Genomic DNA, 21,762 nt, shown 5'->3' on the forward strand with positions numbered 1-21,762 from the left:
GAGTTGGCCACTGTCCAGGGTGTGCCCTGCCTAAGGCCCGAAGTCACTGGGATAGGCTCCAGTCACCCGCGACCCCCTAACGGGGACCAAGCGGTAGAAAATGGATGGATGGACATAGCGAGGGTTTGGAAGTCTATCATGATTTTTTTCATCTTACATAAGAATGTTTTCAAATTACTTTATGATTGACAGTTAAGAAAATGTTTTTAAAAAAGAGCCAAAGACAGGTCAAGACTGTCAAATTCAACCAGGAAGCCAATTCTCCTCTGGAGTTCAAGTCAAACTGGCCTCTTTTAAGCCGCCCTGGACTGTATTTACATGACCTGTGGAAGTGTGGAAAGCCTTCAGATCTCCTCAGAGACATCCCTCCTCTCCCTCACTCTACTCCTCTCATCTTCTTCACCTCCTCCTCCTATTTTGTTTGTTTTGCTTGTATCAGTACCCCGGAGGGCCGAATTATGGATTAACGGAGGAACATCCATCTCCAGCTTGCCTTAGCCTCCCGCTCGTGCTAAAATAAGTGGCCAATTAGCTTGCCGGCAACCGTGTGTGCTTGTCCCCATCTGCCTGTAGATTAATGACCGGCCAATGCTTTCCCTCCCCAGGCCCATTTATCAGAACCAGCAACTAGGTCACATGATGATTAAACATCCGGACCGCTGCGGCCTCTTGGGGCCCAGGTCCCAGCATTGCTGTAGGCTCCATTTGGATTTAATTGCTGGTCTTTCTCTTGGCTGTGAGAGGAAAAAGAGACGATTTCCTTGGCAGGTCCCATTAGCCTGTGAAGAGAGCAGAGGAGTCTGTAATGGCGCACGTCCTGTGAGTGTGTGTTTGAAGAGGACTTGTAGTCCACTTCATTAAAACATACCCACTTAGATGCAGTTGGACTCACTGCAGTGTCGCCATCTTGTATCAAAGACTTGACAACCTGTGATGAGTTGGTACAGTAGTAGAGAGGGTCTAATTAGACTTGGGTCTAATTATTTGCAGTTTTGGTCATTATTTCTATTGGTAATTATAACACTGTTGTCTGCAAGTTAATTGCTAATATCTGGGAATATGTCAAGATTGCTAAAAAGAAATCCAATGAGGCAAGAAATACAAGCAGTCAGATGATAATACAAGTTTTAAACAAAGCCCCAGGTTAGCTTGTCAATACTATATAAAAATACTTTATATATGTATATTTTATAAGAATGAAACTTCACCAACCTTGACCAAAATTGTCCTTTAATTGCAAATATGAAACGCTCACTGTTCAAACATACACTTGCCTGAAATCAATGGCTTCATTGTCTTGAACACATTTTGTGGTGAATCTATATAATGTGCTTTTGTTTCAGTTTATTAAAACACAATGTTCCATCAAGCTCATCAATGAAAATTCAAATCCACATTCCCATACCTCTTATAAACAAACCTCTCTATCAGCTCTTCTTTGTCCTATATGGAGCCCAAAGCATTCATCACAAAATGTAAATACGCCAAGCTTGTCAACAGAGAATTTAGCACTTCTCAGTAAAATGACTCCTTATTCCCTCTCTGATCCTGAGGAATGGGTTTTAAAGAGAGGCTTGTGTTACTTCAGTGGCATTGTGCGTGCTCCAAAACCACTTCATCTCCCTGCCCACCTCATTGATCAGTATTGCTTTGGCTGAAAATGTGATTAGTGTGTGTATGTTGTGCTTGATGAAATTAGTCTGGCAGACGGTTGTAATATAATTAACGTGTGTGGGTCAGTCTCTAAGGGTGCCCTGAAGACATCAGCAGCTGTGAAAGTCAAAGTGAATCAGGAGTCTGGAGTCTTTTTATCAGTCGCTAATTGACTCCTGAGTCAACAAGTGGAGGCTGTATGGAGTGTGTGTGTGCATGTCTGTGTGTATGTGGTGGGATGAGAGAGGGCTAACCTGGAGAGCACGTTGGACCCCAGCAATACACCTGAAATCCTTTTTATTTCCACCCACAGATTTTTGGGACATGTAGTTCTACCTCTTTAAAAGTTGAAATTAGTTTGAGATATTAGAAGATATCTTGCTCCATATATCTAATGTTAAGGGGAATTTTGTTTCTTTTGAACTATGAAAGACTAATTATGTTGCATATTGGCAAATATGTTTGTACCATCAAAATTAGCTTTAAACTCTTTTTCTGTTACTGAAAACTCCAGTGGTAGCTGTCTTTACAGATGAAGATGAGACCTTTTTTTTAGGTATGTTTTTTATGTTTGATGTATTTTCTTCTGTTGCTGGATGCATTACATCAAAAGTGTGCAGTGCTTTATTCTGCTGTCTCAGTTGCTTTCTAATCAAAACATTTCCCTTGATTTAAACCTAGAGCACTGGAAAGAATCACTCAGTAAAATGTTTGTCCTTCACTCTGCTCGTCTTCTCTAGTTGAGAAGGAAATACAGAAACTCAGAGGATGCAAAGACAGGAAGGAAAGTGAATGAGAGAAGGAAACACAGAAGTTGTGCAGCTCTTTACTTATATTGTCATAAAAATCCACTTAAATTACAAATGTAAAGGCTTTATGATAAACATCAGTCCAATAGCCAATCATATGATTACTGACATTCCCTGATTTTTCGTTTTTGAAAATGTTTGATTCAGTTTGGACCCTATTGGGCCAGCTAGCAAAATGGCTGCATTATATGAGTGACAAATGAAAGGAGGAAAGAAGGAGGCACTTTCAGGGAAAAGGAATGGACCTTTAAATTCACAGAATATGACTGGTAATAGTTTTCAAAATTAAGTTGGTCTTATACATTTTGACCTTTTCTGTTCTTAATGATTAGCTGATGCTCTCATCCAGAGCCGTGTCATCCTCTGGTGACTGCCATGGCAGAAGTTGACCATGGCTGGGTGCTCGCTATGCAGAGCTGGACAGAGTGAAGGAGAGTATCGATGGCATTTGAAAGGCAACAGAGCACTGCGGCCAGTCTGACCCTGTCCTGCCCTGGCCTTTCAGCACCGGGCCTTTCAGATGCAGCTGGACAATACCGAGTGCTGTCCGGCCTCCGACTGGCCTCTGAGCCGATTAGGAACCGGACCTGCCACAGAGGGACAGAGCCATAAACACCACCCACATCCACCCTCCCCCCACTGGGCCTCCGAAGGGGCCGGTAGGGGCCAAGGTCAGTGGCCAGGCTGACCTCTGATCTCCTGCCATGTTTGGACACATCCACACACAATGCGAGACCCAAGACAGCTGATTAGAAATTGGAGGGGATGAAAGAGGGCAAGCGGGCTCCGGACTGTTGCAGGCAGTTGTTTGTGTGTGTGTGTGTGTGTGTGTGTGTGTGTGTGTGTTGGCATGGCGACCTGGTCATTGACTGTCGGACCACCGGACCTTCCCTGAAACCCCCTCCCCTCCCCCAGATGTGCAGCTCTTGTCCCAGGTCTCTTTGTTGGGGGCCAGGAGGGAGGAATTACACCAGGGATGATCCCGTATTACTGGGCCTGCCTGCCTTTCAGGTTAGGCTTAGTTTTGTTGACTGGGTCTGGTCTTATCCTCCTCCCAGTGTTGCCACTACTGAGCTGATCCCTTTGATGTCCTCATACGCTGACCACCACATCGCAACAATTCACATTTTGTCCCTTCTAAAAATTGGAGGCATTGTGTTGGATTTGTTGCAAAGGTAATATGCAACACAGAGGATGAAACAACTGCAGTTATGATAAGATGAAGAATTCCATTTCAGTATGAGGTGAAACACAAATACTGTGACAAAAACATTGTTGGTTGGAGAAAAAACCCAACTTTATTCTTTACATTATTTTCTATAAAGGTCACATTTACAAAATACTGACATCTAAAAAGATGTATGTCAAAAACAAATACAGTTAAACCTACTACAAAACATTTAGGATTGGTTCACATATTTTATAATGATCCGCAGAACACATTGTCAATTGTTTTCATAGTAAAATAGTTCCAAGGAAAACTGTTGACACCAAGTGTGGGATGAACTGGGACACTGATTCTGTTAAGACATGTTGGATTTTTTAAGTGTATTTCTTCAATGATGTGAGTGCCACAAATAAAATTACATTCACCTATACAGCTGTGTGTGTGTGTGTGTGTGTGTGTGTGTAGTGAGACGCCTTGTGAATGACCAGTGGTTTACTGTTCAGTGTGCACAGCCAGAGGGTTTGTGGTTGTGTATGTTACTACAAATGTGTGTGTGTGTGTCATGGTGGAGCAGGAATGGCCAGGGGTCTCGCTCTGACGCCCCTGTGTGTACTCATTCAGCACAGAGGTCGTGTGTCAGGGGTCAAAGGGTCTATGGGGGGAGGAGGAGGTTGGTGGAGGTGATTCAGGGGGGAGGAGGCGGTTGGGGTGGTGCACATGCCCCAAGCTAGGTACACTATTTGTTAATTCCAGAGGCTAGAGCTTTTGGGGAACGTGTGTGTGTGTGTGTGTGTGTGTGTGTGTGTGTGTGTGTGTGTGTGTGTGTGTGTGTGCAAAGATAAGCCTGCTGTATCTTTATGAATGTGATATGAGAGGATGAGGAGGAGGTGTGTATATATGTGTGTGTGTGTGTGCAGTACATATATTATACTACAAGAGAGAGGAGGATAATGACCCCAAAGAAATAGAAATAACATAAATGTATTTGAGATGTGATGCTTGTACGTTTTCTGAGATATGAGTTGTATTTTTGACATAATGTTTAAGGTTTATTTTCATATTAATTGTTTATACAAATGTTAATTTTTAATGTTTCATTTCACATTTACTGCCAGCTTTACTGGTTTTCAAATGCATCACCTATGGTGGGACTTTTTTAGTTGATGAATTTTATTTATTACATACATTATTTTTTAATTTAGTGGCTAGGCGGGCTCCTGAGCTATAAAGGAATGTCCTCTTACAATATCTGTTAGTGTCTGTGTTAGTGACTGCTGTTGTGTCTTTCATATGTTGTCTGCTGTGACCTGTCAGACTTGTGTCTCTTGTTATTATTCACAGTGAATGGGCGACCAAACTAGTTTCCACTCTGGGGGTTGATAAACTTATCTAAACTAAATTAAAATAAAATAAATGAAAAAAAACTTTAAGGTGAAGCAGACAAACAAGAAGAAACTAAAAACCAGATGAATTTGAAGAAACAGAAAGAGGAGGAAGAAAGTTTAACAAAAAAAGAATAAGAAACAGTTGTGAAGTAAATAAAGATAACACTTTAAAAGTACATTTTCTGTAAAAGAGAAATTTGTTTAAAGTGTTATCTATATTTGTTCTGAGAAGACACTGCAGTGCGTTAAAACCTTGCTAATTTGGGGATAGAAATCCAAAAGAAAAAGAATAAAACAACATGAAAGTACAGTGCAAGGTGATCCATTTAAAGCATGCATCAGAAAAACTGATAAAGTGTTTGAATGTGTGGTTGCTGAAAGAGTGAACACAATCATGTTCTGCTATTTACCTTCCACCTCTTAAAGGGACGGGCCGTGTCCGGCTGATAAAAGGCTGCAGTGTCTGTTTCACTTGAGGCTGGAGAGACGACGATGACGACTACAGTCACTGAGTGTTGGCAGAGCAAACATTCCTGAGTACCCAGGATCACACACACACACACACACACACACACACACACACACACACACACACACACACAATGCAGAGGAAAGACACACACACACACACACACACACACACACACACACACACACAGCTGGGCAATAGCTCCGAGAAACAATCTTTTAATCTAAAGGAAACAATCTCATTAAAACACAAAAACCCAAGCACTCACACAAACATACACACATGCACAGCCTTGATGCACATGATGGAAATGGAGATATTAACTGACAATGGAGACAATAACTGTGTTCCAATTCCATACTACATAGTAATAGTATACAGTATGTGCTATATTCTAATTGTCATAGATAGCATAATTTAGTCAGATGGTAAACAAGAAATCACTATACTTTATCACTTTGTGCTGACAGGAAATGTTGTAATACATGTGCTGACAGATGCCAAATCAAACTGCAATTGTAGAATGCCACCGCCAAATTAACTTGACAAAAAACAAAGCAAAATATTTTTCCGAAGATGTAATTTTTTTGTATTTGTTTGTTGGTTTTAAGCAATCTTTCTGGAGCTGTCTCTCCATCATTCCCAATTTATTTTAAATTTAAGCAGCTTTAAGTAGCGCTTCTATTTCCTTTGTGCATTGCATTCTGGGACAATTAACAGCAAACATCAACAGCACACTGACCAATCAAGTGGATTTAGTACTCATGCTGACTTTTTTAACAATACTTAATTTTGTTGTTTTTTTTCAGCATGAACACCCTACACACTGAAAAACTGCTTAAATTAATAATATGGATTTGGGACACGGCTAATCATTTATTTTACACTGTATGTACACTGTGTGGGTCGCACTACAAGGGATTCATCTAAAATAAGGGTTAAATATCCTAAAACGATGAATCCAGATTTGACTTTAAACTCAATTTTGAAATTTTCAAACTGATTTGAAATCAAATAAAATTTGAGACTTTAAGTTAAAACTGTCACGTACTAGGGTGAACCAATGATCACTGTTTAAATGATAATATAAAAGTTTGGAGCAATGTGGCTGGTGCTAAACTGAGACTTAAAGAAAGGTTTAAGATGAGCCTTGTTTACTTCAATACTAAGTTTAAAGTTTTTATGTGACAGAATGATTAGATAAACTACAATTTAATCCAGGTTTAAAGTTAATTCTAGTTGGTGCAGCCCACTCTTAAAGTCTCAGACACACACACACACACACACACACACACACACGGGCATGCCTTGGCCTGCCCTGGGCTGCTGTTGCTGTTGTCCAATGGTGGTAAAGCTGTTCTCTGGCAACAGTCAAACACTCAGTGAGCCGCAGAGAAACTCTGACTGACTGGTTCAATATTTGCTGGTCCAGAGAGGAGGCGTGTGGAGGCTGCAGGGGGTCAGGAGGTCAGCGGGGCGAAACGATGGCCTTTCAGGCCAGATACGACAGGCCAGCAGGTGAACAAACAGAGAGGCTGCAGCTGAGGAGGAGCACAACGATGACATGATAGGATGCCACAGAGATGGGTTTCACTTTAACCTCACAAAAGCTTACTAACTCACGTTTTTTTTAAAATACAGCTGTGTGACCGGTGTAAGTAGAAGAGCGTCAAGAATGAAAACACTGAAAGCTGCTGGAGAGCTGCAAACTGATGACTACAGCATTTTAATTGCAATATTCATTCGGCTATACATTCACTTTCACTCCTCCATGTGTGTTTCATGTCTACATCAATAAATCAGGACAAGGTGTTCTCTGGACAGCATGCATTGTGTTCATTTTCCTGAACTTCACCTTCTCAGAGCTGTTTGTTATTCAGTACAACATCTTAAATCTCTTCTCTTATTTTCAGCTCTTATTGGTGCAAAGGTCATGTGAAAAAACTTTTTTTTGTGTGATGCAAATGTGTAAGAATTCCTGACTACACTGAATATGTAACGTGGCAATTCCCTTGTCTTAATCTGACATAATGTCAGGCAGGTTGAAATCGAAGTATTCTGGGAAAACACTGAACTATTCATTTAGATAAGCCTATTTTACTGCTGAACTCCAAGAACACATGTAAAACAGGCTTGTTAGAAAATGCAAATCTAATTAAAAGTATAAGCTCAGTGAAAATCAGATTAGGATTTTCTGAAAAGAGACAAAAGATCACGAACATGATCACTTTACCAAGTGTGTTGTCATTTCTGCTCTGCTTTAACACACGATGCTGCTAACGCTACAGAGCCTTGCTTCAAACATTCACACTCAGACTCACTGTGTGTTTGCTTTTGGTTTTAGTGCCTGCTAAGATACTATTGATGGCCAGTCAAGTAATGTCACCAGACCGTTTTTGGTCCGGCCTCACTGTGGCACTTAGACGATGAAAGCTGGTCCTCAGCGTCCCCCATCCGGCAACAAGTGCAGCCCCCTGTCAGCGTCACCCTGCAGGAGGAGGCAGATCAGCCTGACTGACGTAAATAATGTGGACAGATACAATTTCAGCCTGGCAACACAGCCAGGATCTGGCAACCCTTCTCTGTGTTTACCTAAAGGCTAAGGCAGCTGAGCCTGGACCTTACCTGCTGGCCTCACTGGTTGCCATGAATGCTCACATAATCCCACTAAGTCCATGCAAACCCAGAGCCGCTTCTTGTGCTAAAAGCTCAGAGTCCCTCCCTCTCACTAAGACCTCCACTCGATTAAGAAACTGTATGTGCGACGATCAGTTTTTCCATGGCAACTTTGCATAACCCCATTCTGCACAGGAAAGTTATCACCCCTCTGTTGTTACACACACACACACACACACACACACACACACTTCTTCACCCATTGTTTTAACATTTTATTTCTCATCACTCATTTTAAGCCTTAAACTGAATTCCTCTAAGTGTCACAGTCTTTATGATTGCGTGCACACTGCAGACTCAATTATCGTTGATATCTGATGTTTGATGATTTGTGATTTTTAGTAAGTGATGTCCACAGAGTAAGAATTTTAGAAATGTATGTTTTAGTTTCCTGCTTGTTTCCAGCACATTTCAGTGGCAGTATTTTTGAGACACTGTTGTGTTTAATCAAATCAGCTATTTTAGCTTTCTTGTCATTTGTGCTTAGTTCTGTGTTCTAACACTGGCTTAGCCAAGATGGTTAGAGTGGCAGAAATGACAGCTGTTGCAGGTGAATGTTGTCACATTCTGATTTGAAACACTCAAAATAAGGATTTCCTTCTCTTTTGTATTAAAGTCTTGAGGGACAGGTTTGTCAGAGAAGCCTCCTAATGGGGCAAACGATTTAGAGAGGATCGTACACAATGTCTGTCTCTGAAGCTCAGAACTAGGTTTTTTTTACTGACGAGTAGAGAAAATATTTTTGTTTTGTCAAAATGTTGTACAGTAGTTGTAATGAGCAGAGTCCTGGGATCCTTTCTTTACATATTAAAACAACAGAAGTCAATTTTTTAGAATACATACTGTACATTGGGATCCAATTTAGTAGTTCAGGTAGGAATTTTGAAAAAATGTGCTCCTTCAGTGGTGGAGGAAGTATTCCTTTACGTAAGTAAAAGAACTAATACCACACTGTAAAAATACTCTGGTACAAGAAAAAGTCCTGCGTTGAAAATGTAACATAAGTAGAAGTATGTAAGTATAATCAGGAAAATGTAAAGTATTAAAAGTAAAAGTACTCAATGCAAAAAAATGATCCCTGTGACTGTTACACTATTAAATATTATATCATTAGATTATTTCTCATGCATTAATGTAAAAGCAGGATTTTAGTGTTGTAGTTGGTTGAGGTGGAGCAAATCTTTGACTATTTTGTATCGGACTGCAACTAATGATTACTTTCATTATGGATTAATCTGCTGATTATTTCCTCCATTAATCGATTGATTGTTTGGTTTGTAAAAAATCAGGAAATGGTGGGAAACGCCATCACGTAATGACACCTTCATAATGCTTTGTTTTGTCCAACAAATAGTAAAAATCTCAAACTTATTAAAATAATTGAAAATCATTTTTAAAAATGAATTGCAAATCCTCACACTTGCAAAGTTGGAACCATGAAATGTTTTTACATAAAAAATGAATGATTATCAAAATAGATTAAAATTTATTTTCTGTCTATTGATTAATCAATTAATTATTTCAGCTGTACTTGTATATACTGTTGGGTAGTTAATAAATAAACAATTATAAGCTCTTTGTATGTTTTGTGTGCAGAAATCTTGATTTGTAAAGTAACTAGTAACTAAAGCTGTCAGATAATTGTAGTGAAGTAAAAAAAACAATATTTCCCTCTAAGATGTAGTGGAGTAGAAGTAGAAAGTAGCATGAAAAGAAAAGACTCAAGTAAAGTACAATTGCCTTAAATTTGTACTTAAATACAGTTCTTGAGTAAATGTACTTAGTTACATTCCACCACTGAGCTCCTTCATGCAGGTTTTGGCTGTTCACTCTAATCACCAAACAATGACTCAGATGTGAGAGTAAATCTTTAATGTGATATTTTAAGCAGCGGTGTGATGACAGTCCTGACAGCTCTTGTGTTAGTTTTTTTCCGTTGTGTGTTGGGCGACCCCGTGTGTGAGCGGACACCCTGCATAGTGGGGGATTAGTAGGAAAATATAGATCCACCATCATGGATTCATTAACAGAGACTGTTTCTCTCCACAATGGGCTGATTCATTAATGACATCCCGTGCCGTGAGACGAGGAGGTCATTTTATGGATTTTTTCAGGGTGGACGTCAGACTTGAATGGTGAGAACATGCAGTGGTCCTCTGCCCGGCCACCCCTGTGGAAACACACACACACACATATATATATATATACAGATACAGGACCACCACAGGATTCACACGGTCAAACCTCCTTCAATTCCTAAAATTTAAGCACTGCCATAATTTATAGCTCACACAGAATAAGAACAGGGCTCTCTGTATATGTGTGTGTTGGGGGTGTGACAAGAAGGGTCACTGACCTTTGTGACTTGGCTAAAATCCCCATGGGCCTAATTCAGCATTGGAATGGACCCCACAGCGCAATGGGAAGATGCCTCCAACATAATGAACACAAAGGCCAATTGTGACGCTATTCTCTGCAGGGCAGAAAGCAACGGGCCCCGGGGACAGTAGAAGGTTTTGTCGGCTGAAATGGAGAAGGAAGCCTGTTGCTTCAACAAGCCTCTGATAAGATTCATCAGTGGTGACTCAACAGCGGCAGTTTGTCTCCGGGGGAGCAAAGTGTTAGATTTACATTCTCTGTATTTACCTGCACTTGTTGACTGAAGTGCTGATGAGTGACTCTCATAGGCCAAATCAGTGTCTTTTATGTGTTATAGTGTCTCCTCAGATATTATACAGTGTCTCTTGTGTTTGAACAGTGTACAGAGAAATAGTAAGCAAACAGAGCAAAGCCTACATTAGATGATCTACTTTTAGAGCCTAACAGATTCTGATTTTCTGAAAGGTGGCACATCACTCCACTTTCTCTAATATATAGGAATACATTTTTACCCTTCGTGCACTTGTATATGACATTGTTAGCGTTGTGATAGGAGACCAATGAGAGAGTTAAACAACCTTTAAAGTGAACTCCTTAAACCCCAATAGTTCTGGTAAATGTCCACCTGAGGAAGCTTTAAAGCAGCTGTGCAGTCAGTGTGAGCCAGGATCCCATCAGTTGACAGCCATACACGTTAATCTGGTCGCCAGAATCTCTGCTTCTCCCACAGCCTCAACCGACAGCTCGATAACTGAGGGGACAGAAAGACGCGAACAAAGGCAGCGTCGGCAACAAGAAGGCAAACAAATGCTAACACTGCTACTACTGCCAAAAAACACCCATCCCCACAATTTATTGCTCTTTTCTAAGACTTATTCAACGTTTTCATCATATACCGACCCGCCACACCCCCTGCCAAAAGACCCAGAATGTGTCTGTGTGATGAGGTGGGGGATTAAAAAACACGAAGCAACAAGATCACCCTTTCTTTTTCTTAAGAAAGACTAGAAATGAAGCTTTGTGCACGTCCGCTGCTGTGGCATATTTGAAAGGTCTGGCCTGGCTGCTTTTGTGTCACCAGCATAAAGGGGATTGAGGGAAAACACAAACTGAACCACTGTGCCGTTGTGGCTCTGGCTATTAGTCAACGTGACGGCCTTTGCAGATGCTAATGGTGTATAGTGTGTCCCGGCCGGCCTCCCTCCTCCCAGAACGTGGCTATCTGATAGCACAAAGGCCTTCAGCTGGAGGTTGACTTTTCCCCCTTCTTTTCACTGCTGCTACAAAGTCATTAGGCTTTTTTCACTCATTTTCCCTTGTTTTTAAGAAAATAGGGGAATATAATAGCCACAAGAGAACAGAAAGTTGACGTGAGGCTGTTATCTCCATGTGTAAAGCCTCAGGTGATGGTAGTGAGGATGAGGCCTGCCCCCCTACATCCATCCCTCCCTGCTGTGCTGCCCTTTGAGCAATGTGGAGATGAAGTAACAACCAGGCTCTTGTGAAAGAAGAGAGGACGCCCAGGAGTGGAGGACCTCTGGACTCTGACTTATTAATCAGTCAGGCCCTCAGCTGCCTGCCTGCCTGCCTCAGGCTGCAACATGTCTTCAGCCTGCTCTGGGTTGAGATAACAGCCTGCAGAGTTAAATATTCTGAGGGTTTGCCCAGACCTGGAGCAGAGGCCTCATCACATTAGCACACAGGTCACTGCATCCAGAAGCAACCAGCTGTAGGATAACAGCAGACTGTAATGGAAACACACGTGCATGCAACACATCCCTCCAAGGATGAGAGTGACACAAGGCATCAAAGGTGATTGCCTTTAATGTGCCAGCTTTTTATTTAACTGAAACAGATTGCCATGAAATTGTACAGACATTTGATTTGATTTGTCCCGTTCCTCTGGTGGCATCAGGTTCAAATTTTAAAATTTGTCCAACACTCAGGTTTATGACCAAATACCTGCAAAACTAATTCTCATCACCCCAGTTGTACTTTGTCTTTCGTGCTAATTAGCAAATGTTAGCATACTAACATAGGATGATCAACATGGTAAACATTACAATATTGTCATTGTGAGCATGTTACCATTCTGATGTTAGCATTCAGCTCAAAGCACCGTTAAAGTACAGTCTCACAGAGGTGCTAGCATGGCTGTAGACACTTTGTCTTTTTTATTTTGAGTTTCAATGTTCTTGATCTTGGAAACAGCAGATGATACAACAATCCTGCCTTAACGCCTATTTAGTAGTTGTTTTGGTCATTTCAATCATATCACATGATCTTCATCTGTAGATGAAGCCTGCGCACACACAGAGAGATTTATTTTGAGACTTTGAAGGACTCCATGTTAATGTCAACTGTTTTTAAGGTCAACAATGATCTTTGAACTTCAACTTTTAAGCTGACATGGACGAGAAGTCCTTAACTAAACTAAATTTGAAAAAAAAAACCTCCCATCTGCTGATGAAGATTGTTTATGGTTGGAAGATTCACAAGAGCTACTGAATGGACAGTGAGATGAGATTGTTTTGACAACTTTCTTCATTTTATTTGAGTTTCTCAGTGGCTAAAGGTTCAGGTAAACGGACATTGTTCAGGGCAACACTCCAAAAAAGCAGAAACTGCTAATACTCAGCTAGATGAACTCAACAGCAGGTGACTTCAAATGTGCGAATTTATGTAGGTTTAACTGACTGTGACACGTCATGAAAAAGGTCATTTTTATTTATGTCAATTTTATTTTCACTTTTTTCTTTTAAACACAAATTTAATAAATAAAGCACATCTGATGGGGTACACCATGCAAACATTACTTTCTACAACATAAAACATTTCTTTGAACCAACTCTCCGAGTTACACAAGTGGCTCGCTCTGCATACGCATGCTGTACATGATAGTAGCTCAATGACTTCCCATTAACCTTACCTGTACAGAATGCATGGCATGTTCTATATATATATATATATATATATATATATATATCTCCATATACACATGAATGAATGAACAGGGCTAACACTGTCTCTCACCCCTCTTTCATTGAAACATCAGTCTGTTTTTCAAGCTAGAAAGAGTGAGTGGATGTCTACATGGGTGATGGAAAGAGTCAGAGTAGTACAAATGATGGCGGTGCAAAGAGAGTGGATGTGAGATAAGGGGTTAAAGATGAGAATGAGGAAGAAGCACAAGATTGGGAACAGTGTAGAAATACCTGGCCTTGGACAGTGACAAAAGCATACATTTTCTGTTTAAAATTAGCCACCAGCATGTTAGATATTTTCCTTTTTTCTTAACTTTGAGGACAATTCCTGTTCATTTACAAAGGGAGATAACTATTTCTCTTGGTTTTTGGGTGCCTGAAGCTGCAAGAGGCATAAGATCTTAATGACCATTCAATCACAGACAGGAGAGGAAAAGTGGTAGTAGTACAAGTGCACCTGTGCTGTGCAGATGTACAAAGACATACTTGTCCTTTGTTTATTTGGCAGGACATCAAACCTGGTGCAGATTGGAAACACATCAAGACAACCCACCTACCCCCTGTGTAACTGGACCAACTGGTCAAGATGGACTGGATACTAGGCCAGGAAAGACTAAAGCCCAGGTCCAAAGTAGAGACATGGAGCCTAACAACTGACAGATAGTGCCATAGCTTTTCAAAATAAAATCAAATGTATTTAAACTGGTTGCTAATGTATTTTTAAACCATTACGACAATCGATAAACATGATCACATCAGTTAAAAAACTGCAGCACTTAGTTTAATAATGTGTCTAAAGGATCTAGAGACATCCTGAATTTATGTTTACCTATATTTTCAATCTATTAAGTGTCCTTTTACTTTTTTGAAAGTTGTATTATTACCTGTCAGTTGCAACTTGGGGAGAGTGTAGATGAAATGCTAATGTACAATGATGGAAGTGCAAACATCACACACACACACACACACACACACACACACACACAGCGACAAAGACAGAAACAAAAGGTAAGTTATGTGCATTTGGCAGACATATATACATAGCATTGTCAAATAAACCCCATTAGATCAAAATAATAAGAAATAAATCTATACATAATATTGTTTCCAACACCTTCAGAGCTGATCGTATCCTGTTAACAATTGGTTGTTGTGGTGTTACAATGAAGAGCATTGAAAGGAAGCTGAATATTGAACCAGGTAGTTACTTTCTATTCTTATAGATTTAAGATGAGAACACTGTCTCATTCAGGGGTACATGGAGAGTAAATGTAGAGTACAGCTGCAGCTTGGAGGGTTAAGTTAAGTGCTTTGGATCCTAAGTGTAACTTAAAATAACTGGCAAATGTTAAATAGAGGCAAATTCTTGTGTACCAGGTAGTTATCATGGCGTATTTTAGGAGCACCAGGCGAGATAAAGGTATTAATTAATTCAAGGCTATTTCACCCATCAGGAACAGCGCCAAAGGTGTCTCTTTGTACAGAAATGAGTGAAGACACACACTCTTATAATACACACAGACACCCCATTAGCTGAAAAAAAAATAGGGGAGATAAACATGTACACAATCCTCATTTATTGAAAATGAGTGGTCAGATATCTGACAACACTGTGCAAGCTTCTCATTCTCCTCCTGATCTGACTGTGTTTGGGCTCCTGTGCAGAAGTCCCCCTGTTTACCCAGGACAGTTTGCAAGAAAAAAGAAACCCTAGGGAAAAATCAAAGAGAAAGCTTGAAAACTGTTCCTCCATCTTATCCTTCTGTTTAGGTCCATCTTTTCATCAGCATCAAAGGGGGACAGGAAGCCAAGCAGTGGGTATTAAAATCAGGTGAGTGGTGGTGCAGGGCCAGGGGGTGATGATGGTCATTTACAGGTTTAGTTGTATTTGTTCAGTGCATTTTCTCTGTTGCGATCCATAAATTTACTTTCAATAGTTCTGTAAAGAAAAGGGGAGAAGTAACAACAGATCAGATATACGTACAGTGCACAGTTACCATTTTCCCACTGCCTGTGCTTAGTAATGTTGTTACAACAATTTAAACATTTGCTATTATTCAATGATTGTTTATAATCCAATAATAATTCTAATGCAGTGCTTTGATTTTGCTGCATTACCTATGATCATTTCGGTACAGGTAAGTGGTAGGTTTTACTATAAAGTACAGAGACAAATACCTGGTTCTCTTATTTTTCCTTGTGAAGAGATTCTATGAAGGCTTCAAGTTTCTCCTGGATCTCACGAACTTTCTCTGCAGAAAAGCAAACAAAATAGGTTTGTTAGTCAAACTCCTGATAAATACACAAAATATTGACACAAAACGAGTACAAAAACACTTCTAGAACTGAAACAATGTCAATTAATTAGTCTGCCAACAGAACATTGGCAACAATTTTGATTATTGATTAAATGTTAGTCATTTTTCAAGAAAAACATGATTTTTAAAGCATGAACTAGTTTCCTTCAAACAGTGTGAATCTGAATGTCCAGTGTGTGTTTTTTTTCCCTTCCTGCGTTTCTGGTTAAGCAAGTCACTAAAACATAATACTAGTACTAAATGAAGCAACATCAGGATGGGTAGCAGGTCATAAATCAGCTCTTTAAACAGAGAAAACAATTAAACAATATTCCCATCCCTACCGTATATTTATGCAGGTGGAAATTCCCTCACATTTTTCACCAAAACACCAGATGGTCCCCCCTGACAGTGACAGCCAAACCTCGAGGCAGACCTCCTTCACACATCTGATGATGAAGGCTTGTGTACCCTTCCCCAGTTAGCATAGACCACATCAAAGCTCTCACCCTTCCCTTTTCATGATATGTACCTCACGGGCACGTTACTAATGGACAGAAGGAGATGCCATAACAACAACATTTCACATGAAAGGGGTGAATCTCAGTCAGTCACTTCTTTTCATGATTAAACTCCTATTGTCCTGAGACTGCATTCGAGGAGCAATCCTTCCACCCAACATGTACTGTCACACGAGATGAGCGAGTCATCTAAACCAGTTCTAATCGCTGATTAAACAGTGGCTGAAGGAAGTCCGGGGGCCAACGCAGAGAAAAGGAAGCAGTGGCTCGCAATGCCAACTGCACCTCCAGCTTCCCTCGTCACCCTCGCTAATCTGTCTGGATCTCCCCCAAGCACAAACTCAAACACCGGCTCTGAAGAACAAACTAGGACTGCTCTATCTTGATCAATCAGCCACACGAGATCCATAGGCGACCTATTGTAGGTTGTTTTCCTATGAGAAGGCCCAATGAAAACACTGTTTTAAAAAGACTTGTCCGTTTTCAGGGAGACAAATCACTGTGGTTTGGAACTCAGAGCAACTAAGTGTCCATTTCAGGTCGGCACAAAGGTGATAACTGTGTGCGTGCTTTGGCGTGAAACTAAATATCATACTCAGGGGCTTGTGTGCAGCCCCCTTTTGATGGGAGCACGGCTGCTGAGGTATCCTTTTCCTGACGGATGAAAAGCACACAGCTGTTAGGAGAGATGCAGGCACACCCCCACACACGTCCTGAAACACTAGCAGAGCTGAGAAGTGCTGGAAAACACGAGCCGACTGACACACACACACACACACACACACACACACACACACACACACACACAGGTAGGCAGAACTGAGACAAATTAACTGACAGCCAGAAAAGCTTTGCCCTGAAAGACACAAAGGTACAACCACTCTTAAGTCCTGAAAACCAGCAAGAGCCACCTCCACCTCTTTTCACCTTCCTACACACTCACTGCTGGCAGGTGGCAAAAAAAAAAAAAAGAAATCCCCAGACTTTGATACTCTGTTAACATATTCAGGCAACTCAGGGCGTTAGGTGGAGATTACAACACCTAATGGAGGCATTAAGGGGGCCTGTCGAGGGGCACGCTGACAAGTCACTGCAGCAGGTGTGGGGTTGAATGAAATATAACCCTGCGGTACGCCATTCCAACACGCAGCCCACCGCAGGGCACGGCTCAAAGGCAACTGACAGAGTTCAGACGTGTGGGCTGCGTGCCCTGACCAAAGGACAACATAAATCAATCCAAGCCAATCAGACCAGGATTACCAACATCTGGCCGACCTGAAGAAAAAGACATGTGAGGTACGGGGGTGGAGTTTTGGTTGGTGTGAGGAAAGGAGCGTACTGACTGTCAGAGCATCAAAACATGGGAAATCCCCTGGCTCAAGCTTCAAAGCTTCTCACTGGGTTTAGATGTGGCTGACGATAAGGCGCTCTATGGAGCCTCAGTGTTTCAGATGCAGTACGCTTAACACGGGTCAAACATTAAGGATCCTGCCAACTGTCAGGCAGAGACAAAAGGCTCTGCTAAATCACTGGGGGCAGCAGTGGTCTAGAGGTTAGATTAGAGGGCTTGTGATAAGACAAGACACAGGTTTGATTCCCCAAATTGGCTGGGAAAGCTTATGATTGGAGGCTGAAAATCACTCTCCTTTTCTTCAACACCTGCTGCTGAGGCACCCGAAACCCATCATTGATCCAATGTTTCAGTGGAGCACAGAACTGTGGTTGTACTGGGCAGCACTTGCTAAATCAAGTCAAAAAATTTTACAGCCCAAAATCACAAGTCACACATTTGCCTAAGAAGGCTTTATACTCTTTCCAACATATGACACCCTTTATCCTTCAGGCTGACTTTAGCAGGAAAAATCCTTCTTCATAATACTATAAACCACTGAGCAGTGTTTTGGTGTCTGATAAGCCTTCAAACTTATGGACCTGTTACTCAAACTGGACTTCGTGGATCATCGTCTCAACGGTACCTGAAGCAACAACCCTCCTTGCATTTTTTCTTTCAGTCAACCCTCAACAACAGAACAGAAGTAACAGTAGTATAATTACATTTTGGAGAAACAAAATCACAGTCAAGTTTTAAGTAAATATTACAGTAAGTGTAATCAGTTTCAGAACGCGAGTCAGATAAAATGTCCAGCAACTTCCAGGCAGCGGCAGGACCTGGAGCACAAACCCTCCTGTGTCCTCTGTGTGTCACAATGTTGACCAGCCACCTATCCTGATATACATTTTGGTTTGAGTTTTACCTGTGCAATTGGAGTTCCACCATGACATTTTGGAGAGAAGACTGCATAGATCAGAAGAGCAAAACCCATCAACCATTCCCTTACAGTGGGATGCTTAATGACTTTAAAATGAGCCCTCAGCAGCTTTTAGGAGCCCAGGAGGCCACTGGTGAATGTGAATGGCGTCTTTCAGAAAAGCCAATATTCTGTGAATAAAAACTGTGAGAAACAGATATTTATTTCCCCCAGCACCATCTGTTTGCCACCTAAAGACAGCAGCAAGAGGAAGAAAAGGCCACAACAAGGCTTTCTTTTCACTGTCCTGTGGAAATGCAACAAAAAAAAGTGAACAGAGTCACCATTGCCTGTTCCCCACTGAGCAGTGGGAGTAGCGATCTAAAACTCCATTTAGGCCCCTGTTTACCTAAGAGATGAGCCCCAAAACACAGTCATTCAACCGCTCACGCCTTTATCTGGTCATGAATATTCCCATAATCCTCTGGCCTCTATCCCAGAGGCCCCTTCTTTAAGGTGCTGGGTGTTGTGTGGGTTGGCGAGGGTGGAGGGACTCTCGCCCATTGAGAGAGAGAGAGAGAGGGAGAGGAGAGCCTTTTCCCCCAATCCCCTCTTTCAAGGCCTTCTCTCGGCTGATCTCCACATGAAATGATATCTCATTCACTCTCACTCTGTAGAGTCCCCTAAGCCTGCCACGGCCGAAGCGCTGGCAGAAGGAGGGCTGAGCCACAAAGCCTTTAATTGACCTGTAATTAGACTGTGAAACTGCGTGGCCCTGCTGGACAAGTAGCCAACACAGAGGAAAGGGAGAACAGAAGAGAGAAAAAGATGAGAGGGAGAGGACAGGGAGGCCTGCAACTTACTGTGAGATAGAAAAAAACTAATCCTCTTACTGTGGGAGAAGGCCACTCTCCTGTAAAGGGTGGCTGTTATGAAAAAAGTGGCACCAGCGGATGAAGTTTGGTGCCAAGGTTGAGGCTACTCTAGCATGCTGCTATTAAAAATTCTTTACTGACAACCGAGCAGCAGTTCACAGCATGGTCACTAAAGAGAGTGGGGCCAAGAGTTTGGTTCCTGTCCCAACCTGTCATCATTCATGAAGAAACCTTTTATATCTTGTGACTGCCAGGGTCATGTTGTAGGTGGGGACACTGAACGTTTAAACGCTCTGCTGTTTCCTTCTTTGAAAGCCGATCTCTTAATGTAACAAACAGAAAACCCTTTTTCCTCAGCATGCTGCTTGATTTGTCACTAAATCTGGATTGTCAAGCTATAAAAACTGGGCCATGGGAGACATGGACACAGGGAGAGCGGGGATGTCGACAGCCCAAATGCCATGTCAGTAACAGAGCAATGAATCAGCCCTCTCTTATCTAGAAAACAGATGCCTGGGAGAGAGCAGCCCAACCTGGAGAAGGACATACGTAGGTCTGAACAGGTCAAAGCTTGGGGTCAGCCAGAGGGCAGACTAAACAAAAACAGCTAAATGCATGGAGAAATCCTTTGAAAGAGCCAGGTGATGACTGTTGTTGGGCTGTGTGGTGCAGGTTTTATTGACAAGCACTGCTTGTGCCTTTTAAGGGCCAGACATTTAAGAAGATTAGTGCAGGGAGTTATAAAGATGAGGATAGTGGTGACAAAATTTGGAAGATGGTGGCTTTAGGTTTAGGCCTGATGGGTTAACTGAAGGTAGAGCTACAACAGTAATTGTAGATCATGCTGATGCAATGGTAGAGAACACAGACTAACTGGAAGTTATCATCCACATATAGAAGTAAACAGTCACCCATTCTTAAATACGAACAGGTCTGAGACAGTAAGTCTACTCATGACTCATGGTGTAAATGACAGAAAGTCAGGGGTCGGAAGTTTTCCAAGATTCACCTTTGGCAGTCAAATGGAGCCCTGTGCAGAGGCTAAGTGGCAATCAATCTTGAGTTGCCACATGGGCCTGGGGATGTGAGGCTGACAAGTCTGCTTTAAACTGAGATCCTGTCATAATCCCTCAGAGAAACTCCCCTCTGCTGAATCAGCCACAGGTGTGTGGACCAAGTTAAGTAATGCTGAACCCTGGAGTGAGCACACAAAACAAACACACTTGAAAACGCATACATGTGTCCAGCCCTGCTGATACCTGGGCCCAAATGTTAAGGATTGGTTTTTAATCACCTTCTCTCAGTCCCTTCTTGACATGGCACAGACCCTAAACCAGCATCATCAAGACAACAGAGAGAGGTAAGACAGGCCAGCTCTCCTCTTCCCCCTGCTGCCCTCAGGTAAATACATGTTTCCAGCTGCTCTGGACCCCACACACCATCACATCCATATAACACTGCAGAGACAGCAAACTCACCTGGAATTCCTTTGAGCCCCTAGCAAAGGACTGTTCAGGTCCATAGGCTGGAGTCACGGGACAGCAGGTGTTAGTAGTACTGGTACCTCAAAAACTAGAGTACACTACACTAGATAAATTCAAGAACCAGGTCATCTCTTTCTTGACACTAAAAAAAACAAACACCAGCACAAACAAAATTCATACTCAAAAAACTGTGTTCCCACACATACAGTACCCTACATTAACCAGCATCATATTTTGAAAGAGATTGTGGGCACCTGATGATATGTGCTCCTTTAGTTTGATTGGACAATTGGACAATGCAAGCAATCTAGAGTGAGCATCTGCATTACCTTCATAATAGTATATAGGAAACACATTTTACAGTGTTTTCTCCTTAAAATTAGTCTAATGTGAAACAAAGTGTGTCCTATCTGAACAAGATATTCTTAGCCACAGAACTGTTCAATAATCAGGATCCAAAATGTCTATTAACTAGACAACAATAAATGAAGAAGAGGGTTAGACAAACATCCTAGGGCAGTATGGTCATGACATGGGAAAATTCCAACCTAGAGTTTACTTTTTTTTTCACCTATAACAGAGAGGGAGTATATGGTTTTCCTATTACCTCATCTTAACCAGCATCTGATGTCAGGTCTTTGTGTGTGTGCATGTGTGTGAGTGACAGGAGGATCAGTGGGAATGGGTCCCTGGTGGCCACACTGTGCTGGAAACATGTGAACAGAAGCCCCGCTGAAATTCCCCTCCCATCACACACCACCTTCTCTTTCCTATTTTCCCACACTTCCTCTCTCTCGCTCCCTGAGACGAATG

At 41.7% G+C, this 21,762-nt stretch overlaps 1 protein-coding gene and 2 long non-coding RNA genes across 6 annotated transcripts in view; 1 reads left to right on the forward strand and 2 right to left on the reverse strand.

Moving 5' to 3' along the window:
* The first annotated feature begins 6,898 nt into the window (after window positions 1–6,898).
* On the forward strand, window positions 6,899–7,305 carry LOC122878368. Its single transcript, XR_006378463.1, has 2 exons — window positions 6,899–7,002; window positions 7,126–7,305. It is a non-coding gene; the product is annotated as an uncharacterized LOC122878368 (long non-coding RNA).
* Window positions 7,306–10,063: 2,758 nt separating this feature from the next.
* Window positions 10,064–12,144, reverse strand: LOC122878370. The gene is made up of 3 exons (XR_006378464.1): window positions 11,165–12,144; window positions 10,517–10,683; window positions 10,064–10,330 (listed from the first exon to the last, which is right to left on the reverse strand). It is a non-coding gene; the product is annotated as an uncharacterized LOC122878370 (long non-coding RNA).
* Window positions 12,145–13,065: 921 nt separating this feature from the next.
* Window positions 13,066–21,762, reverse strand: part of opa1 (OPA1 mitochondrial dynamin like GTPase) — a 39,309-nt gene continuing 30,612 nt past the window's right edge. For all 4 annotated transcript variants that reach the window (XM_044201096.1, XM_044201095.1, XM_044201099.1 and 1 more), the window contains 2 exons: window positions 15,702–15,775; window positions 13,066–15,462 (listed from right to left, as the gene is read on the reverse strand). In XM_044201096.1, coding sequence (XP_044057031.1) covers window positions 15,711–15,775 — 65 coding nt within the window. In that variant the 3' untranslated portion in view covers window positions 13,066–15,462; window positions 15,702–15,710. The remainder of the gene's footprint in view (window positions 15,463–15,701; window positions 15,776–21,762) is intronic.

The sequence above is a fragment of the Siniperca chuatsi genome, linkage group LG6 (genome assembly GCF_020085105.1).
Source record: "Siniperca chuatsi isolate FFG_IHB_CAS linkage group LG6, ASM2008510v1, whole genome shotgun sequence".
In the NCBI taxonomy this organism is placed as follows: domain Eukaryota; kingdom Metazoa; phylum Chordata; class Actinopteri; order Centrarchiformes; family Sinipercidae; genus Siniperca; species Siniperca chuatsi.